Source organism: Balaenoptera ricei, chromosome 21, assembly GCF_028023285.1.
Source record: "Balaenoptera ricei isolate mBalRic1 chromosome 21, mBalRic1.hap2, whole genome shotgun sequence".
Classification (NCBI taxonomy): domain Eukaryota; kingdom Metazoa; phylum Chordata; class Mammalia; order Artiodactyla; family Balaenopteridae; genus Balaenoptera; species Balaenoptera ricei.
In genome coordinates, this window is record NC_082659.1 from 30,598,591 (window position 1) to 30,616,592 (window position 18,002).

The following is an 18,002-nucleotide window of genomic DNA, read 5'->3' on the forward strand; positions in this document are numbered from 1 at the left end:
CTTTTCATGTGTTTATTAATCATTTTTATGTTTTCTTTTATAACATATCTGATCAAATATTTTGTCCTTTGAAAAACTTGGATTGTTTGTCTTTTATTTATTGATCTGTAGGAGTAAATTATATATTCTGGACAGAAGTCCTGAACAAGATATATGAATTACAATTATTTTTTTCCCAGGATGTGGCTTACTTTTTTGGTTTTCTTGATGGGTCTCTTTATAAGCAGGAGCTTTTGATTTTTGTAAAATCCAATTTATCGTTTTTTCTTTTTTATGTTCACCGTGTTTTAATTCCTAAGAAATGTGTGCCTATACCAAGTTCATAGACGTATTCCTCTGTATTTTTCTAGAAGCTTTATAGTTTTAGCTTTTACATTTAAGTCTGTAATCAATCTTACTTTTAATGTGTGTTGTGAGGTAGAGGTTGATGTTCATTTTTTTATTTCATGCATTTATTCAGTTATTCCAGCACCATTTGCTGAAAAAGCTTTCTTTCCCCCATTGAATTGCCTTGACACCTTTGTTGAAAATCAATGAAAGTGGTCAAAAGGTACAAAATTCCAGTTATTAGATAAATAAGTACCGGGGATGTAATGTACAACATACTGGCCATAGTTAACAGGGCTGTATGATATATTTGAAAGTTGCTAAGAGTAGATCTTAAAATTTTTCATAACAAAGAAAATTTTTTTCTTTTTTTTAATCTGAGATGATGGATATTAACTAAACTTATCGTGATAATCATGTAGCAGTATACGTATGTCAAGTCATTACGGGGTATACCTTACACTTAAACTTATACAGAGTGGTAGGTCAATTGTATCTCAATGAAAGTGAAAAAAATCAATTGATTCTTTGGGTGTGGTCTAGTTCTGGGCTCTCTATTCTGTTCCTTTGATGCATTTTGTCCATTCTTATGCTTATGTAACACTATTGTGATTGATCGACTTTCATAAGCAAATCTTGAAATCCTCAAGTGTGAGTCCTCAAACTTTTTTCTTTTTCAAAATTATTTTAGGTACTTTGATTTCCACATAAATTTTAGAATCCACTGATCTCTGTAATCCTTTAGTGTTTGATAGAATTCTCCAGTGAAACCCTCTGGAAGAGACTGCTGGAATTTTGATTGAGTTTTCATTGAATCTATAGGAGAACTGATATCTTAAAAGTATTGATTCTTTTAATTGATGAGTATGGTGTATATATCTCTGTATCTATTTAGGTTCCTCTTAATTTCTTTCAGCAATGTTTTGTAATTTTCAGTCTTGTACATCTTTTATTAAATTCATCCCTAAGTGTTTTAAAATATTTCTGATACTGTTACAATGGTATTTTTACAAATGTATTTATCAGTCGTTTGCAGCTATTTCAAGCATGCAATTTTTTCTATTGGCCTTGTGTATTGTGACATTATTAAATTCACTTATTCTAGTAGTTATTTTGTAGATCCTTTAGGATCTTCTATATAAACAATCATATCTTCTACAAATAAAGACAGTTTTACTTTTTCATTTCCAATCTGCAAGCCTTTCATTTCTTTTACTTTTCCTATTGCACTGCCTAGAATCTACAGTGCAGTGTTGAATAGAAATAAGAAAGACATTCTTGGTTTTTTCCTGGTCTTAGGAAACTTCAGTATTTCACCGCTTAATATAATATTAGCTGTAGGTTTTGATAAGTGCTCTTTATTATTAATTATTAATTAAGGATGTTCTTTTCTAGTAGGCTGAGAATTTTGAACATGAATGGATGTTGAAATTTGTCAAATGCTCTTTTCTGCATCTATTAAGCTTACATTATTTTCTCATTTTGTCTGTTAACAAAGTGAATTATATAATTTGATTTTTAGATGTTAAACCAGTCTTACTTCCTGTAACAGACAAACTTGTTTATGATGGAACTGTTATATGTCTGTATGTATACATATACATACAGAAATATCTTTATCTATAATGTGATTCTTACTAGTTTTTAAAGGATTTTTCTGTCATGTTCATGACAGATATTGGCTTGCAATTTTATTTTCTTTTATATTCTATCAATTTTTTAAAAAAATTAGTGTTATCTTACCTCAAAAACAAGTGTGGAAGTGTTTCTTTCTCATCTATTTGCTAAAAGAGTTTGTATAAGTTGATACTCTGCAACTCTTTAATGTTTGATCCAACTCTCTGGTGAAATCCTCTGGGTCTTTCTTCGTGTGAAAACCTTGGACAATAAATTCAGTTTCATTAATACATAATAGCTACCCTAATTTTCTGTTTCATCTTGTGTTAGTTTTGGTAAGTTGAATTCTTAAAGACATTTGCCCATCTCATATACTTTGTCAAATTTATTGGCATAAAATTATTCATAATGTTCTCTTATTATCCTTTTAAAACTGTCTGTAGTATCTGCATTAGATACAATTCTTTTATTTTAGTAATTTGTTGCTTTTTTTTAAACCTCCATGAAACTTTCTAACGGTTAATACTTGCATTAATCCTTTCTAAGAGCAGATTTTGGTTTTGTTATTTTTTCTGTACTCTGTTTTTTATTTCATTGACTTCTCTTTATTATTTCTTTCCTTCTACCTGATTTTGTTTTAATTTTCTTGTCTTTTTCTACTTTCATAGCATTTAAACTTTGACCATTGATTTTAAACCCTTCATCCTTTCTAATATAAAGCTATATATTTTCCTTTAAAAACTGATTAATATAAACTTGTTGATATGTAGTATTTTCATGATCATTCAGGTCAACATATTTTCTAATTTCCCTTTGGATTTTTCCCTTTGATAATAGGTCACTTGGAAGTATTTAGGTATTTTCATAAATGCTATTAATATTTATTTCTTATTAATTTCAGTGGTAGTCAAAGAAACCACTGTACGAAATGTAAATATTTGAAATTTAGTAAGAATTTTCAATGGCTTAGCATATTCCCTAACTTAGTTTACTTTCTATATACACTTAAAAAGATTGTGTATTCTCCACTTGTTGAGTGTACTGCTCTATAAATATCAGTTGGTACAATATGATTGATAGTTTCACTTAGATACTATTTGTTTTGTCGTACTGTTCTGTTCTTACTGAGAGGGGAGTGTTAAATCTCTTATAATTATGGTGTCTGTTTCTGCCTGTAGTTCAATCAATTTTTGCTTCCTGTTCTTTATGCTTTATTGGCTAAATTGGATTTACAATTGCTAGGTTCTCCTAATGAGTTTCTCCCTGTATTATTACGAGACATCCTCTTTATCTCTGGAAATATTTCTTGTCTTGAAGTCTCTTTTGTCTGATATTCATATAGGAACTTCCACTTCTGGGTTATCAAATATTTTTATTATCCTATTTCATTTTCTCTATAGTCTCCTTAGGTTTATATCTTCGTATTTGTTTCTAGGGGATTAGGATGCATCCTTAAATGACCACTGTCATTTAGAGTTAATATTGGTAAATTTATTATTTATTAATTAGATTTTATACACAATATCATGAGCTCTCAAACTCCTACCCATTCTTGGGCTATTGTTGTCACATATTTTACATCTATATACAGTATAAGCACCACAATACATGGCACAGTGTTATAGTTTTGCTTTAAATTGCTCTCTATCTTCAAATAAATTTAGAGCAATAAAAAAGACACCAACATATTAATCATTTATGGTGTTCTTTATTTTTTCCTGTAGATCTGAATTTACATCTGGTGTCATTTGCCTTCCACCTGAAGAACTTTATAAGCATTTCTCTAGCACAGGTCTGTTGGCAGATTGTTCTTTTTGTTTATTGAAAATGTCCTTATTCCACTTGAAAGTTTGAAGGATATTTTTGCTGGATATAGAATTCTGATTGTTTTGTTTTGTTCGTTTGCTTGTTTCACGACAGTTTCTTCCTTAAAGGATCCAAGTCCACTTCACCCTGGTCTCTCTGTTTGCTCTTTTCTCTCCCTGGACAACTCTTTAACCAGTTCCTCATGTCACAGGCTAATTCTCATCTCTCTGGTTTCATTTCACGCTTCTCAGAGATCTCTGTTGACCATGCTATCCAAAACCAGCCTTCTTCTCTGTGACTTTCTCATTTTCCTCTTCACATCTTGTGCAATACTTCCACAATGTTTTTATTTGTTTCCTTGCTTCTTGTCTTTCTACCTGAGTAGCTCCGTATGAAAATTTATTTTATATTCTCCTACATTCTTGGCATTTGGCAAAATACCTGGCATCATGATAAAGGCACAGTGATGTTTCTCTAATGTAGAATGGATGCAACTGAAGTTACAGGGGCATCTGAAGTCTAGCTTTGCTAGAATTGAAAAGACACATTGAGTAGTCACACTGCTAAACTCTCCAGGACCATCTGTTTTACACACTGTGCTAGGGAATATAAATGCAAAAGTGAAGCATCTTCAAGAAACTTTTCCAGATTCTCTGAGTTGGAAACAATCTCCTCCTCTCATTCCCCTAGCATTCCACTTCATCCTGACTGTGGTACTTTTTGTGATTGACCTTGTACCATTGCTGTTTCTATACATATCTTCCCTCTCCAGCTGGATTGTCAGGTCCTTGCAGGCAGGGACGATATTTCTGAACACACACTGGCAATTCTGCAGAAATAACCTTTACGTCTGCAGACGTTTCGGGATACTCATAAAATGGTATTGCATTGAAAATGAATTGAATGAGAAAGTTAGCATTTTTGTTTAATAAGGTTCTCTATTTCTCTGTGGAAAAAGGAGCTGTGTAATTCCAAAGTCATTAGGATTTCAACTCAGCATTAATAAAGCCCTAGGTTCCCACCAAGGACACTGTGTCACGTGTGGAGGAGGACTCCTCTGCCCCTTCTCTGCCTTTGTTCTTTTTTTTTTTGTTTATATGCACTGCCTTCCTAGTTTATGCTCCCTGCAGGTTGCAGCACAATAACGTGCCAAATATTTCCTGCCCACGCTTCTGTTTGGCTGCAGAGCAGGAGAACTGTAATGGAAAAGCAACAGATCAGAATAGTTTTTAGATTTGTTGGTGGTCTTAGAAACGCCCACTTTTAAACATAAATATTTATGCCTGTTGCCATGCTCAACCTCCGTTTGTTATGAGGAGACCTTTGATGAGTCTGCAGTGTGAAGAGGACCCATATAAATACTGGTTACCGTTTATTATGACAAGACTGATGGACAACTCTGGAGGTAGGAAGGCTGAAGCTAGCTTTCATGTTCTGTGCATAACAGAGGAGAATGGCTCAGCCCCAGATAAGCATTCAAACAACTCACATGTAGGTTGTGATAACTTATTGCCTCTGGGCTTGGGGACTATGGTAATCTTCCTGAGTCATGCACACCTGCGAGTGAAATGGAAGAGCCTTGGAAGCACAGCTCTTCTTTGTAACTTTTTTCTTTAAGACCCAGTATTGTTCTGACAAGTTCAAGTTAACAAAAGGACCATGGCACTAGAGGGCGGTACTCTGTAAGGTGGGTGTGTATGTGTGTTGGAGGTGAGGGTTACAAGTCTGAAACTTCTTGTAGGTTCCCAGGCCCCATCCAAGGCTTATAGAATCAGAACCTGCAGATGCTGGGCCTGGGAATCTGCATTTGAGCACCATCCCCAGAGGATGCCCTGGGACGTTTGGGAGTCACTGCTTGAGGGAATAGAGAGACAAGAGTTGTCTCTTTTGTCTGTGAACTGTCAATTTGTGCCTGAAAAATTTTGAGTCCCTCAGATTGCTCACCAAGAAGATCCTGTGGTCTCATTGCTTTTTTCCCGTAACTGAATTGACTCTTAATTGAGCAATTAGGTCAGTCAGTGTCCGATTATCATGTACTTGAAACTAAAACAAAATAAGTTCGTCCTTACGCTGACCAAACCAACTTATCCTGTCATGTCTAACAGGTTTCTCAGAAACGTGCATTGGGCTATAGGAATTTGAAAGTCCACAGGAAGTTCTGCCCTTTGTCACGTTATCTACATAAGAGCAATTCTGATGGCACTGCAATATTCAGCAAGCAGGATTCATTGGATGTAATCAGAAGTAACTTTGTTCTTGCCATCCACTGCCCCTTCATGCCATCTCTGTGGGGTTAATTTTTTCCTACCCCTTGGGTAAAAACTAGGGTAAGTGTCATGAATTTTCGCTCACTTTTAACTAGTAAAGAGTTCTTTACTTTCATTCTTAAATACACAAAATTCTATGTCCTTAACTGATATATCCAAGTTTTTTTCAGTAGCTTTTAATCTACTGAAAAAAACTGCACAGGTTCAAGGTTGAGAATTATGCTTTATTCAGTGAACTTACTGAGGACTTTAGCCTGGGATACAGCCTTTCAGATAGCTCTGAGGGAGTGTTCCAAAAAGGTAAGGGAGAAGCCAGGATACATAGGAGTTTTTGCTGAGAAAAAAAAACATGTGTTCAAACATCACAAGATTACTGCTAATCATAAGAACAAAACATTTCAAGTTAATGATTTTAGCGCTTTTCTATGTATGGCAAGAGTCTTGGGCTCACTGAAGTCATTCCTTTGATATGCATCTTAACTATCTCGGGCCAATATCCTGTTTTTCTCCATCCTGAATCCCCTCAGGGAGCCCCACTGCCAGGAGCGCCTGCAGTGGCTGATGACTCCTTTGTCTACTGAAATGGCAGGTGACATTCTTAGTTCACACAGGGTAGAAAAATAATTTTTAAACAGCTCCAAACTTTATTGGAAGTGAGTTTTCCCCCTCCCTTAGCTCAGTTCTGCTTGGGCGGCCTATTTGCCATGGGAAAAGGGTGCATAGGCTCTTCTCTTCCTCTCAGCCTGTGGCTTTTGCTTTTCTTCCTTTACCTCTGCCTCAGGTTCCTCCAGGGCTGAGGGATGCAGGGTATCAGGTTAGAAAGGCGAGGGAGATAAAGGTTTATTTGATAGATACCTATACAAAACTCGCATAGACACTGCCTGACTCTTTCTCATGGGGTGATTTCATGGCTTTTTCAGGAACTCAGCATTACTTGATACTTAGCCCATAGGCTATGTACCTCCTCTGGGGTCACTTTAAGGCCCTAGATATCCAGTTGAACCCTGCTAGCATCCTTCCGCTGAGGTCACATTGCCCCCACCGTTCATACACGGCACACACGTGGTCTGTGGGAAACTTCACATCGTTTGCTCTGACAAGCTCTGAGAATACAGGTCAGGCCCAGTCCTTCCACCTCTCTTACTTCGCCATCAGAGTAGCTAAGTAGACACAGGCTCCAGACTTTGGATCTTGCCAGTGTTGTCGAGTCCAGGACACTGGGCTCCAAGGACAATAAGGCATTCCTCAAGCTCTCTGAGTAGTTCCACTGAATCCTTTTCCCATGGGTTCGAGGTGAGACCGAAGGAATCCCCCATCTCACATGGAAGAGGGTTAAGCCAAACTCATAGTATGATAGAGCTCCTTTTAAGAAATTCCCTATTCCTTTCTTTCTTCTCCAATCTCTTTTTCAGACTGGTGGTGAGGGATCAGCTTTAGTTGGAAAATGGCTCTTGACCACTTCTGTTGGATGCGCTGAACTGGGGCTCTCACACTCCACTTTAGTCATGGGGGTGTAGCTAGCATCTGTGTCTTAGAGCTTCAACAGGGGGCTTCCTCCAAGATACTGGGAAATAAAGATTCCCTTGTAATATCTCTTTGCAATCATAATACCAGCTAGTTTATGTTTATCACTTGTTGTATACCAGACGCTCCTTCATACATGCCTTATCTTACTCAGTCCTTCCCACAATCCTATAAGGAAACAGAAGTTCAGAGAAGTCAAATAATTTGTGTCAAGTCACCCAGATAGCAGGTTACAAAATTCTTCCCAACACTGTGCATTATTTTCTTTTGAGGAAAATAAGAATGATTTTTGTGTCTTAGAAAGAAAATACTATGCATTCATCAGGGGGGAAAAAATGCTATAGCTGTTTACTATCCTGGCTTTGACAATGGGAAGATATGGAATTTTGGAGCAAAATTAAGAACAACAAGTCTCAGTTGCTAAGCATTTGAATAGACTTATTCACTTAATTCTTATAAAACCTTGTGATGTGGATGGACTCGTCTTCATCTTGTAAATGAAGAAACTGAGGCCAGGGGGATATTATGTGGCTTCCCCTACATTACACAATGAGGAATATTTGGAGCCAGGATTTAAAATCCAAAGTCTCAGACCATGACCCTGAATCTACTTTTCCTCTCCACTCTGATGGGACATAGCAGGAATATGAGCTGTGGAAGTTGTTTGGTTGATGCTTCTTTCAAACACATCTGACTCTAGATGAGGAGCGACAGAGGAGTAAAGGTTTTCACTAAACTCCTTGGAAACAAAGAGCATCTTATTCATCCTGGAATCCCTAGTGCCTGGTCCAAAGTTGACTATTAATGAATGAATGAAATGGGTAAACAGTCAATAACTTTCTTTTCAACTCTCTGGTGGAAAGTAAGTTTATATGTGGGTTAAATTAAGACACCATCCTCCTCCTGGGTATTTACATTTTATAAGATGGTCTTGGGAGAAGAGCTCAGATGAATGATATCTAAACTTGAATTTCTGATTCGGTCCTTGGAATAGAGGTGGAAGAGGAATTGAGACCGAGATTTTCTCTGGAGTCTCAAGTTTCACTGCAGAAATGACAGCTTACATGTCTCTCTGCCGTAAGGAAAAAATAGATTGCTTCTTTGTTTGGGTTACGGAGCGCTTCTTTGTTTGGGTTACGACGTATCCGGAAGCATTTTACCTCAAAGAAGTATGTTCTAATAATTTCAGTCATCCAGCAAGGGGGCAGGCGGCTTCCAAAGTATTCACAGTCATACTTCTTCTGAGGAACCTGTCGGCTGGGCTCTTGGAAGGAAGGATTGAAGTGTTATTGGTGGGGTAGACCAGATGGCTTCTAAGAGACTCTGTCCCTGACCTTTTGGAGATGTAGTATTCGTTCAGGTGGTTGAAGACAAGGATGCAGCTAACCAGGTCTGTGTGTCTGTCATCCACAGGTCTGAGGCGCAATTACAGATGTACCATCTGCAGTGTCTCTCTAAACTCAATAGAACAGTATCATGCCCATCTGAAAGGATCTAAACATCAGACCAAGTAGGTACTTTCATGCTTTCACTCTTCAGTCCTTTTGTATGTAACTTTTAGCATGATGAATAAAGGCTAACCACTTTACTTATTTCAAAATAAGTAGATGAAAACTGTATCTCTTATCTCCAAGGTTCCCTTGATATTTATGCTGCTCAAGCCTCCAGAGTCTGCCTAGCGCTGCTTGAAGAATGACTTCTTGCCTTTTTTGGACACAGTAATGACAATATTTTTTTTTTCATTTTTTCCTTCTTTTCAAGGCTAGTCAGCACATTTGTATGAACTTCAGGAAACTTTTAGATCTATATTAAGTGTTTTTAAATAAGCAATGTAGTCTCTACTTGGAGGATGGTCCAGACCTCCGTGTTGTGAAGTCTAATTCTGTGAATGTCTTCGACCACTTTCTATTTCTAGAAGCATATTGTTGCTTAGTCTGGAAACCTAACAAATCCCCTGGAATTTTAAGTCATTCACATACATAGCTATTTTCAATTCAATGGAAGCTCATTCCATTCCCCCTCCCCCAAATTCTCATGATTTTAAACCAGAAAAGTCTAATCAGGCATCATTTCCCCTGTATTTATACTGCTCATCTTTTTAGAAAACCGATGACATTAGCTTTTAGGTATTTTTAAAGTAGCTGCTAGGACTGCTAATAAAATCTAATAAAATAGGAAAAAACAAAGAATATCTCAAAAATATGTAATTTTCCTGAATATAATTGTTTTCATTTCTCTCATATTCATTAGCAGAATCATTGAGCAGATTCGACTGTATCAGGGCCTCATAAATAATGAATGATTCATTTAACAAAGGTTTATGGAGCGCCCACTGTGTGCCAGACCCCGAGTGTGCCTTGGGGAAGAAAAGATGAATGGATTTAGGCCTTCCTCTTGCGGAGCTCCCTGCCAGGCTGGGGAATCAATCATGTAAACAAATAGATTGTTCTCTGTTACCATAATGTGGGCACCCCGATCTTTGAGGACCAGGACGGGAGCATCGAGGGGAAGCTTTCCAGCGACATCAGTGCAGAGGCTGAGCTCTTAAGGATGAAGTCAGGGTCTGATTTTGTTTTCCATTATCACCCAGCCCCCAGCACAACACTTGATACGTATTAAGAGCTTCATGACCATTCCTGATGGAGTGAATCTGTGATTTTTAAAAGATGAGTAACGACAGCAGAAACTAACACAACACAGTAAAGCAATTATACTCCAATAAATATGTCCAAAAAAAAAAAAAGAAGAAAAGATGCGTAACGATTTTCCAAGCACGGATAGGAAGGTACATTCCAGGCAGGGAAATTTCTTGGCAAAGATACTGCAAAGACATAGATTCACAGGGGTTTCTGGTTTCAGGGGAGGAGTTTAAGCCCAGAGTTCCCACTGACTCTCAGTTTTTCCTCAATATAGTGTGGTTCGGTGAGTCAAAGCTGCTTTCATCACTTGCTTTACTCTGATCCACCCCCAAAGGGCTTTTATCAAGGAGGTTCTTCAGAAACAAGACTGTCTCTGATACTGAGCACCTAGAGCACTTGTATTGATTATTGGGAGCTGCTGCCCCAACCCCCAAAACGGTCCCTCCAGCATCTCTCTGACTCTCACATTGTGAGCCATACCATATGCATTCTAACGAGCATGCATCTGACGTACGCACAGACACCTTACAAGGAGCTGCAACAGTAAATGATCATCTTTTAGGGGCATGTATTTATTGCTCTTCATAAATAGAAAAAGGTAGACAGCAGTGACTTTAGGTGACAAGAATCATGTCAATAACTGATGCAGATAGATAGCGTCTCCAGCTTCAGGAAAATACCTACCTCTCTATGTGTACCTGTAAAACTTCACGTGACAGAATTTGTACCAGGCATAGTCACACCTAATACCTTGTTTATTCCCGTTAACTACCTTGAGATACATATTACTGACCCATTATTTGATCTGAGAAACTAAGGCTCAGAGAGGCGAAGTAACTTTCACAACACCACCTTGCCAAAAAAATGGCAGAACCAGGACTGGACCCAGCAGCATCTGACTCTTGCTTTTAATTAATTCGTGTCACTCAGCCGCCACAGACAGGCTTTGGACACAGGACTGCAGGGGCTGCCAGTAGAGAGTCCTATGATGAATTTTGAAAAAGGGCATTGCTTCCCTGGTGTAATTTAATAAGTATACGTGACTTCAGAAGGGTACGTCTCCTGCTGTGCTGCCTTCTTTCCAATAAACAAGACAGTTTGCTTTTTTTTTTAAACCACAAAAGCACAAGGTTGAAGAAACCTTGAAGAAAATAATTGTCATAGCTCTGTCCCGCAGGCCATTTCATCTGTCCTTATACCAGATTTGAGTATCCTGGGTGTGTATATGAGTCTGTCTTTGTTTACGAGACAGACCGTTCCATAATTTTCTTGTAATATCCTTATTAGGTTTGGTTTCAAGTGTGTGAGGGCCTCAATAAACAGATTCTATTTCTAATCCCTGAATGAGTTTGTGGTAGACTGCTGCTATTTCTTACCTTAAATACAAGGAAGAATTCATTAGTGAAGCCATCTAGGCCTAAAAATTTATGCTATGGGAGTATTTTTCTTAGAAATTTAGTTTCTTTAATACAGCATTGTTCATATCTTCTATTCTTATATCAGCTTAAATAAGCTTTCTTTCAATTAATTTGTCCATTTCATTTACATTTTAAAATATATTGGTTTAAAATTGTTCATTTTATCCCCTAATTTTATTTTTAATGCTTGTGGAATATTTTTCTTTCCAGACACTGTTATTTGTGTCTCTTCCTTTTTTTTTTTTTTTTTTTTGATCACTTTTCTTGTTAGAAGTTTATCAATCTTTATTAGTTGTTTTTTTTTTTGATGAACAAATGTTGGGGATTTGTTGATTTTCTTTATGTACAGTTATTTTATGACATTTAAAATATTATTTCCTTCTTTCTACTTCCTTTGGATTTAATTTGCATTTTCCCCTGGCTTCTTAATATAAAAGTATAGGTCCTATAAGGAAAAAGAATCTGAAAAAGAATATATATAAATATAAATATAAATAAATGGTCCTATCTATCAATTAGGCCACGTTTCTTAATCTTGTTCAAATCAGTATATTCTTACTGATTTTTTTGTCTGCTTTTTATATCCATGAGAAGCAGACATAATTAAAAACCTCCAACTGTACATATGATTTGCCTATGTGTCTTCTTAATTCTATCTTTTCTTTTTTGTTTTATATATTTAAAGTTATATTATTAGATGCTTACAAATTTAGGGATTTTTAATGTATTCTTATTGTAAGGGCCCTTTTTTTTTTTTAATCACTTTTTGCCATCATGAAATATCCTTCTTTGTTACTAGTAGTATTTTCCTTGAAGTATACCAACATCAACTACAGCAACTCTTCAAGGCTTTTAAAAGTTTTTCCTTTAAATTGTATCCAGTTTTTATTTTGTTCTCAGGTGGAAGTTTAGTGTGATGGAAGTCAGCCAAGTGGTTCTTAACTGTTCTAATCTGACTAAGTCAACATAAGTATTAAAGTGTCAGTAATTTTCAAGGTCTTATATTTATATTTTTGCAGTCATTTCTAGAGGAGCATTGAGATGAGCAGAGATGATTCAGTTGTGTAGTGGAAAGGACACTGAATTTTATTTCTAGTGCAATTTTGCCACTGAGTGACCCTGGGCACTGACAAACCTTCTTTAAGTCTCACTTCCCTCAAAGATGAGTGTTTAATGATGACAAGAACACAACAAATATGCTTCCACTTCCCATGCTTTGCTCATGATCCTGGTATTCTTTTCTACGAATCCTGAATTCAGACGTAAAATTTTTCCTAAAACATGTCCCAGTCAGCCTTGAGCATTTATTGAAGTTAGCAGTGACCCTCCCCTGCCCCAATTATGTCCACCCAGAACATCAGAATATGACCTTATTTGTAAATAGGGTCTTTGCAGATGTAAAAGTTAAGAATCTCAAGATGAAATCTTTCTGGATTTATGAGAATGATTTATGGTGTCTTTATGAGAGAAAGGAAAGGGAGATTCGAACACACGGAGAAGGTAGCCCCGTGAAGACAGATGCAGAGATTGGGGTTCTGTTTCCTCAAGCCAAGGAACACCAGGAGCCAGCAGCGTCTGGAGGAGGCAAGAAGGAATCTCCTCCAGAGCTTTTGGAGGGAGTGAGCCCTGCTGACTCCTTGATTCCAGACTTTCATCTTCTAGAACCTTGAGAGAATAAATTTCTGTTGTTTGAAGACACTCAGTTTTGGGTACTTTTTTAAGGGCAGCCCTAGGAAATTAATATAGTGTGAAACCTACATGCCTTGTTCCATAAGTAATCCTTCAGTCGTATTTTCTGGGCAACTGCTTACAATGCCAATCCCAATAATGACAATGATGATGGTCATAGGGATGCGGGTGGAGAAGATGGTGATGATGATGACGCCACCACTGATAACCAAAGTGGGACTTGTCTGAGACTGGGACACAGCCACAGACTAAAATGCTTTGGAAGTGTTACATCTAATACACACAGCAGCCCTGTAATTGACCAGAGGCTCCACTTTATAGGTTAGAAAATTGAGTCTCAGAGAAGTTCAGTGACTTGTCCAAGGTCCCCCAAAAAATTGGTCAGCAGAGTCAAGAACAGAAGTCAGGTTACTGGCAACCTTTACTCTGTTATAACAGTACTTAAATAATACTATTATTATTACATTGTTCTTTAGTAGTAGTAAAAAGACTTTTTCTTTTTTTTTGGCAAATGTCATAAACAGCAAAATGACTGTCGAATTTTGCTCCATGGTTAAATTGCAAGAGAAATATTCAATAGCTAATGAGAGTAAAGGTTTCGAAATGCAAATGATCACACTGGCATATAAAGCAATTACCTATTGGTAGATTTTTCAGCATTTCCGGGGGATCTAGTCTGTCAATCAGTACAAATGTTTAAAATGAAATTTAAAGGCAGATGAGTACATACCATAGACTAATGAACAATTCCCCCATAATGTACTTAAATCTGAGTTTAGGGAACACTTCAAGCCTCAGGACATTGTATTACCTAGAATTAAAGGTTATAAAATTTGTCATTACTTACTTTGATATTTCACTTGGTTGAAAATGAGGTACAAGTGTTTAAAAGAATAAATCAGACTGACCAAAAGTTAGTAGTAATTTCTATATGTGCTGCTTCCTTTGAGAAGAAGCCTGAAGTGGTGATATCCATTGCTTTTTCTGCAATTTTTCCCAATTAGTATGAATCCTCCAGACAAAGCCTTCATATTATCCATTTCCCCATTATATTCATTTATTTGTGAAGTGATTGAGTGGATGTTCAGTCTAATTTTCAGAGCTAGAATATATTTGCTTTAAATACCTTGGAATTCAGTTCCTGCATTCAGGATAATAGTTAGTTGTGTGTGGGGGGGAGGAGGGTGGAATAATAAATAATAATAATAAAATAAATATTTTTGCAAGAGATGCTCAACATGAAGAAGCTTCTGTACTTATAATAAATAAAAATAGCTTAATATACCAAGAAGATGTTCTCTTTGGAAACAAGCAAACAAAAACCAAATCAAGGCATGGACTTCTTCGAAGGCTAAAAGTATAGAATTTTTTTTGGTAGAATTTTCAATGTGATTTACTGACATTAACCAAGAATTTCAATAACCTAAGGGGTTGGGACTTTGGTTCTGAGTTCTGAGACGGGCAGGGCATAAGACAGTGTTGAAAACAGAGCCGTCCTTTCCCAAAGAGGGTCAAGTTATTTCTCTTCAGCTGATAATTATTCATAAGCTGCTTGAAAAGGCTTGGAATAAAGGGCAAAATCTAGAATCCAAGGCAAAAGAGCTCCTGCAGGAAGTGGAGCTTGTGGAATATCACCAAGTCTTTCTAGCCAAAGGGCTAGATTTGCATCCTAGGCACTGTAAATAGGGTGCCTCATGCAGCACAAGGATGGGGATGAGGCAGGGCCTGTGGGTCAAAGGGCATTCTCTATTTAGCCCTGTTTTTTAAAATTTATTTATTAAACTATAGTTTACATACAACATGGAGTTAGCTTTAGGTGTACAGTTTCAGATTCTATTCCATTATAGGTCATTACAAGATATTGAATACAGTTCCCTGTGCTACACAGTAAATACCTGTTGTTTATCTACTTTATATATAGTAGTGTGTATCTATTAATCCCATAATCCTAATTTATCCCTCACCCTCCCCTTTCCCCTTTGGTAAGCATAAATCTATTTTCTATGTCTGTGAATCTGTTTCTGTTTTGTAAATAAGTTCATTTGTATCTTGGTTTTAGATTCCACATATAAGTGTTATCATATGATATTTGTCTTTCTTGGTCTGACTTACTTCACTTAGTATGATAATCTCTTGAGTCCATCCATGTTGCTGCAAATGGCTAAATTTCATTCCTTTTTTATGGCCGAGTAATATTCCACTATATATATATATATATATATATATATATATATATATATATATATATATATATACCACATCTTCTGTATCCATTCCTCTGTTGATGGACACTTAGGCTGCTTCCATGTCTTGCTTATGTAAATAGTGCTGCTGTGGACACTGGAGAGCATGTCTCTTTTTCAATTAGAGCTTTCATCTTTTCTGGACATATGCCCAGTAGTGGGATCGCTGGATCACATGGTAACTCTATTTTTAGTTTTTTAAGGAAACTCCAGATTGTTTTTCACAGTTAGCCCTGTTTTTTACAGAACATTCGAGTTCACTGCTGTCACAAGCCCTCCCTTCTCTGAGGAAGGCCTCAGAGCCCAACTTCTCAAATGGAGGAGACAATAGCTTATAGGTAGAGGGATTCCAGAGAAGCCAGAAAAAAACTAGATCTGTCTCTCTCTATGGCACTAATACACAGGCAATTCCAACAGCTGTACTTTTTCCTAAGTCTCACTTGCATGCTTTTGCTCTATGTGCCATATCTAGGGATACATTACAATTACAGTCTGTGAATAGATTAGGCCTTTTGTGGGCTTGAAAAGTACTAAATGGGGAGCATTTTCACTCTTCCATATTATTTATAGAATGACTGATGACCCCTAGTGCTCTTTAGCTCACTCGTTTTCCACCCCCCTTCCTTCTGGACAGACTTGTAATCATTATTTTGTCTTGCTTGAAATTTGTGTGAGTCATAACTGTTTCCAGAGTGGTTCTGAGCCGATGCTTTCAAGTCTCAGCTTTAATTGTGGGTCCCATTGCCCACCTCTCATGTTCTTTGTCAGGCTGCTTCAGAGAGTCACCTAGTACCATTCTCCAAGGGTGCAAGGCCATTACCTGATTTGGTTCTGAAAAGTGCATCTGTGTCAAGAGAGAAAAGAACCACCAGAAGGAGGTGATGGAGCCCAACAGGCCTGGCCTGGGAGGCGGGCAGCAAGTCCCAGGGTCACTGCTTCTCAAATCATGTCCCCTCACTGAGTTTCAAAGCCCTCATTGAATATAGGGCAGTCAAGGTCTCTATCAACCCAACATTCTCTAATTTTATGCTTCAAGACTGAGCTTTTTAAACTTTTTAGTATTTTCCAGCGGCAGAAGAGTAGCTGTAAAGTCATCCTTCTTTCGTGTTGACCTCTCTCCTGCTGGGTGGCCCAGAAATTGACCAGTCCCTTCACACTCAGGTCCTGCTAGAGGAAAAGTGTCCTCCAGGCCTGTTTATCCTGTTCTTGAACAAAAGGCGGAGGGGCTTTTCCAAGGCTATGACTTGGGGCAAAAGAAGTGGAGTTGGTCATATCAGGAGAAAGTAGAGAAAGAAGCTTATTTTCACTTCATTCCACTCTATGAATACCAAACACACATTCTGGTGGTTTCTCAGGCAAATGGGATGAGTGAGAGGGGGTTGAGGAAGGCTCGAAAGGGAACCTGGACCCATCACCTGAACAGTCCAGGCTTCTGTCCTTACACTCATTCTGGGTCTTTTGTAAGTTACTGTAACCCCTTCTCACACATCTCCCCAGAGTTCATTAGACACTAGAGTATGTCCAGTTGTAAGCTATCTTTAGCTGCTCTTGACTTTTACTCCAACCAGACTTTGGTAAAATGTTGAATTTGGCCAGCGTTTGTCTAATCTCTTAAAAGTTGTCATGGAACATGGAATGCCAGGGAATTGAATTAAAATAAATGAAGGACCTTGCTTCATTTAGGTCAATGTTGATAGGGGAGTAGGCGGAGGAGATAAGATGGGGATGGACACGTGCCTTGGTTGTGTTCCTGAGTCCAGCTCTCCATCTCTGCCCTTTGGCTGGAGGAGAGGATTAAGTCCATTCTGGCTGGGATTTTCATAGTGTAAATGGGGTAGTGGTTTCAGTGATTGGACAAATCAGCCCCTCACCCCATTTAATTCACTCCCATGACCAAAATCTGTTGAATGCCTGCTATGTTTGAGGCATTGAAACAGGGCTTGGGGACAACAGAAGGAGCTCCTTTTACCTCTCAACAAGTATATAATCTGGTTGAGATGAAGCAACATGTAGTCAAGTAAATACAGTTAAAATCAACATAGGATATATTGGCACAAAATGCTGCTGCAATTCAGAAGTAGTTGCATCTGGTTGGGGGCCCGCAGGAAAGGTGGTCATGGGGTGAGTACAGGAGAGTGGCTTGGGAAGGAGACCATCTGGGTTCAATCTTGGCTCTACATCTACTGATTGGGTGGCCTTGAGCTTGTTACTTAAAGACCTGTCTGGAGCTTAGTTTCCACACCTGTAAAATATGACAGATTATAAAAAGTCTTAGCAGAACTGACTGTGGTGAGGATTGAGGGGTTTTTTTTAAGTTGTTATTGAATTTGTTACAATATTGCTTCCGCTTTCTTATGTTTTGGCTTTTTGGCCTGGAGGCATGTGCGATCTTAGCTCCATGACCAGGAAGGCATTGGAAGGCGAAGTCTTAACCACTGGACTGCCAGGGAAGTTCCTAGGATTGAGTTTTAA

The 18,002-nt window shown here is 37.7% G+C and overlaps 1 protein-coding gene across 1 annotated transcript in view; it reads left to right on the forward strand.

The window, feature by feature from the left end:
- ZMAT4 (zinc finger matrin-type 4) overlaps positions 1–18,002 on the forward strand; it is a 345,324-nt gene that overhangs the window by 298,316 nt on the left and 29,006 nt on the right. The window contains exon 6 of the mRNA XM_059909471.1: positions 8,955–9,051. Within this exon, the coding sequence (XP_059765454.1) occupies positions 8,955–9,051 (97 nt within the window). The remainder of the gene's footprint in view (positions 1–8,954; positions 9,052–18,002) is intronic.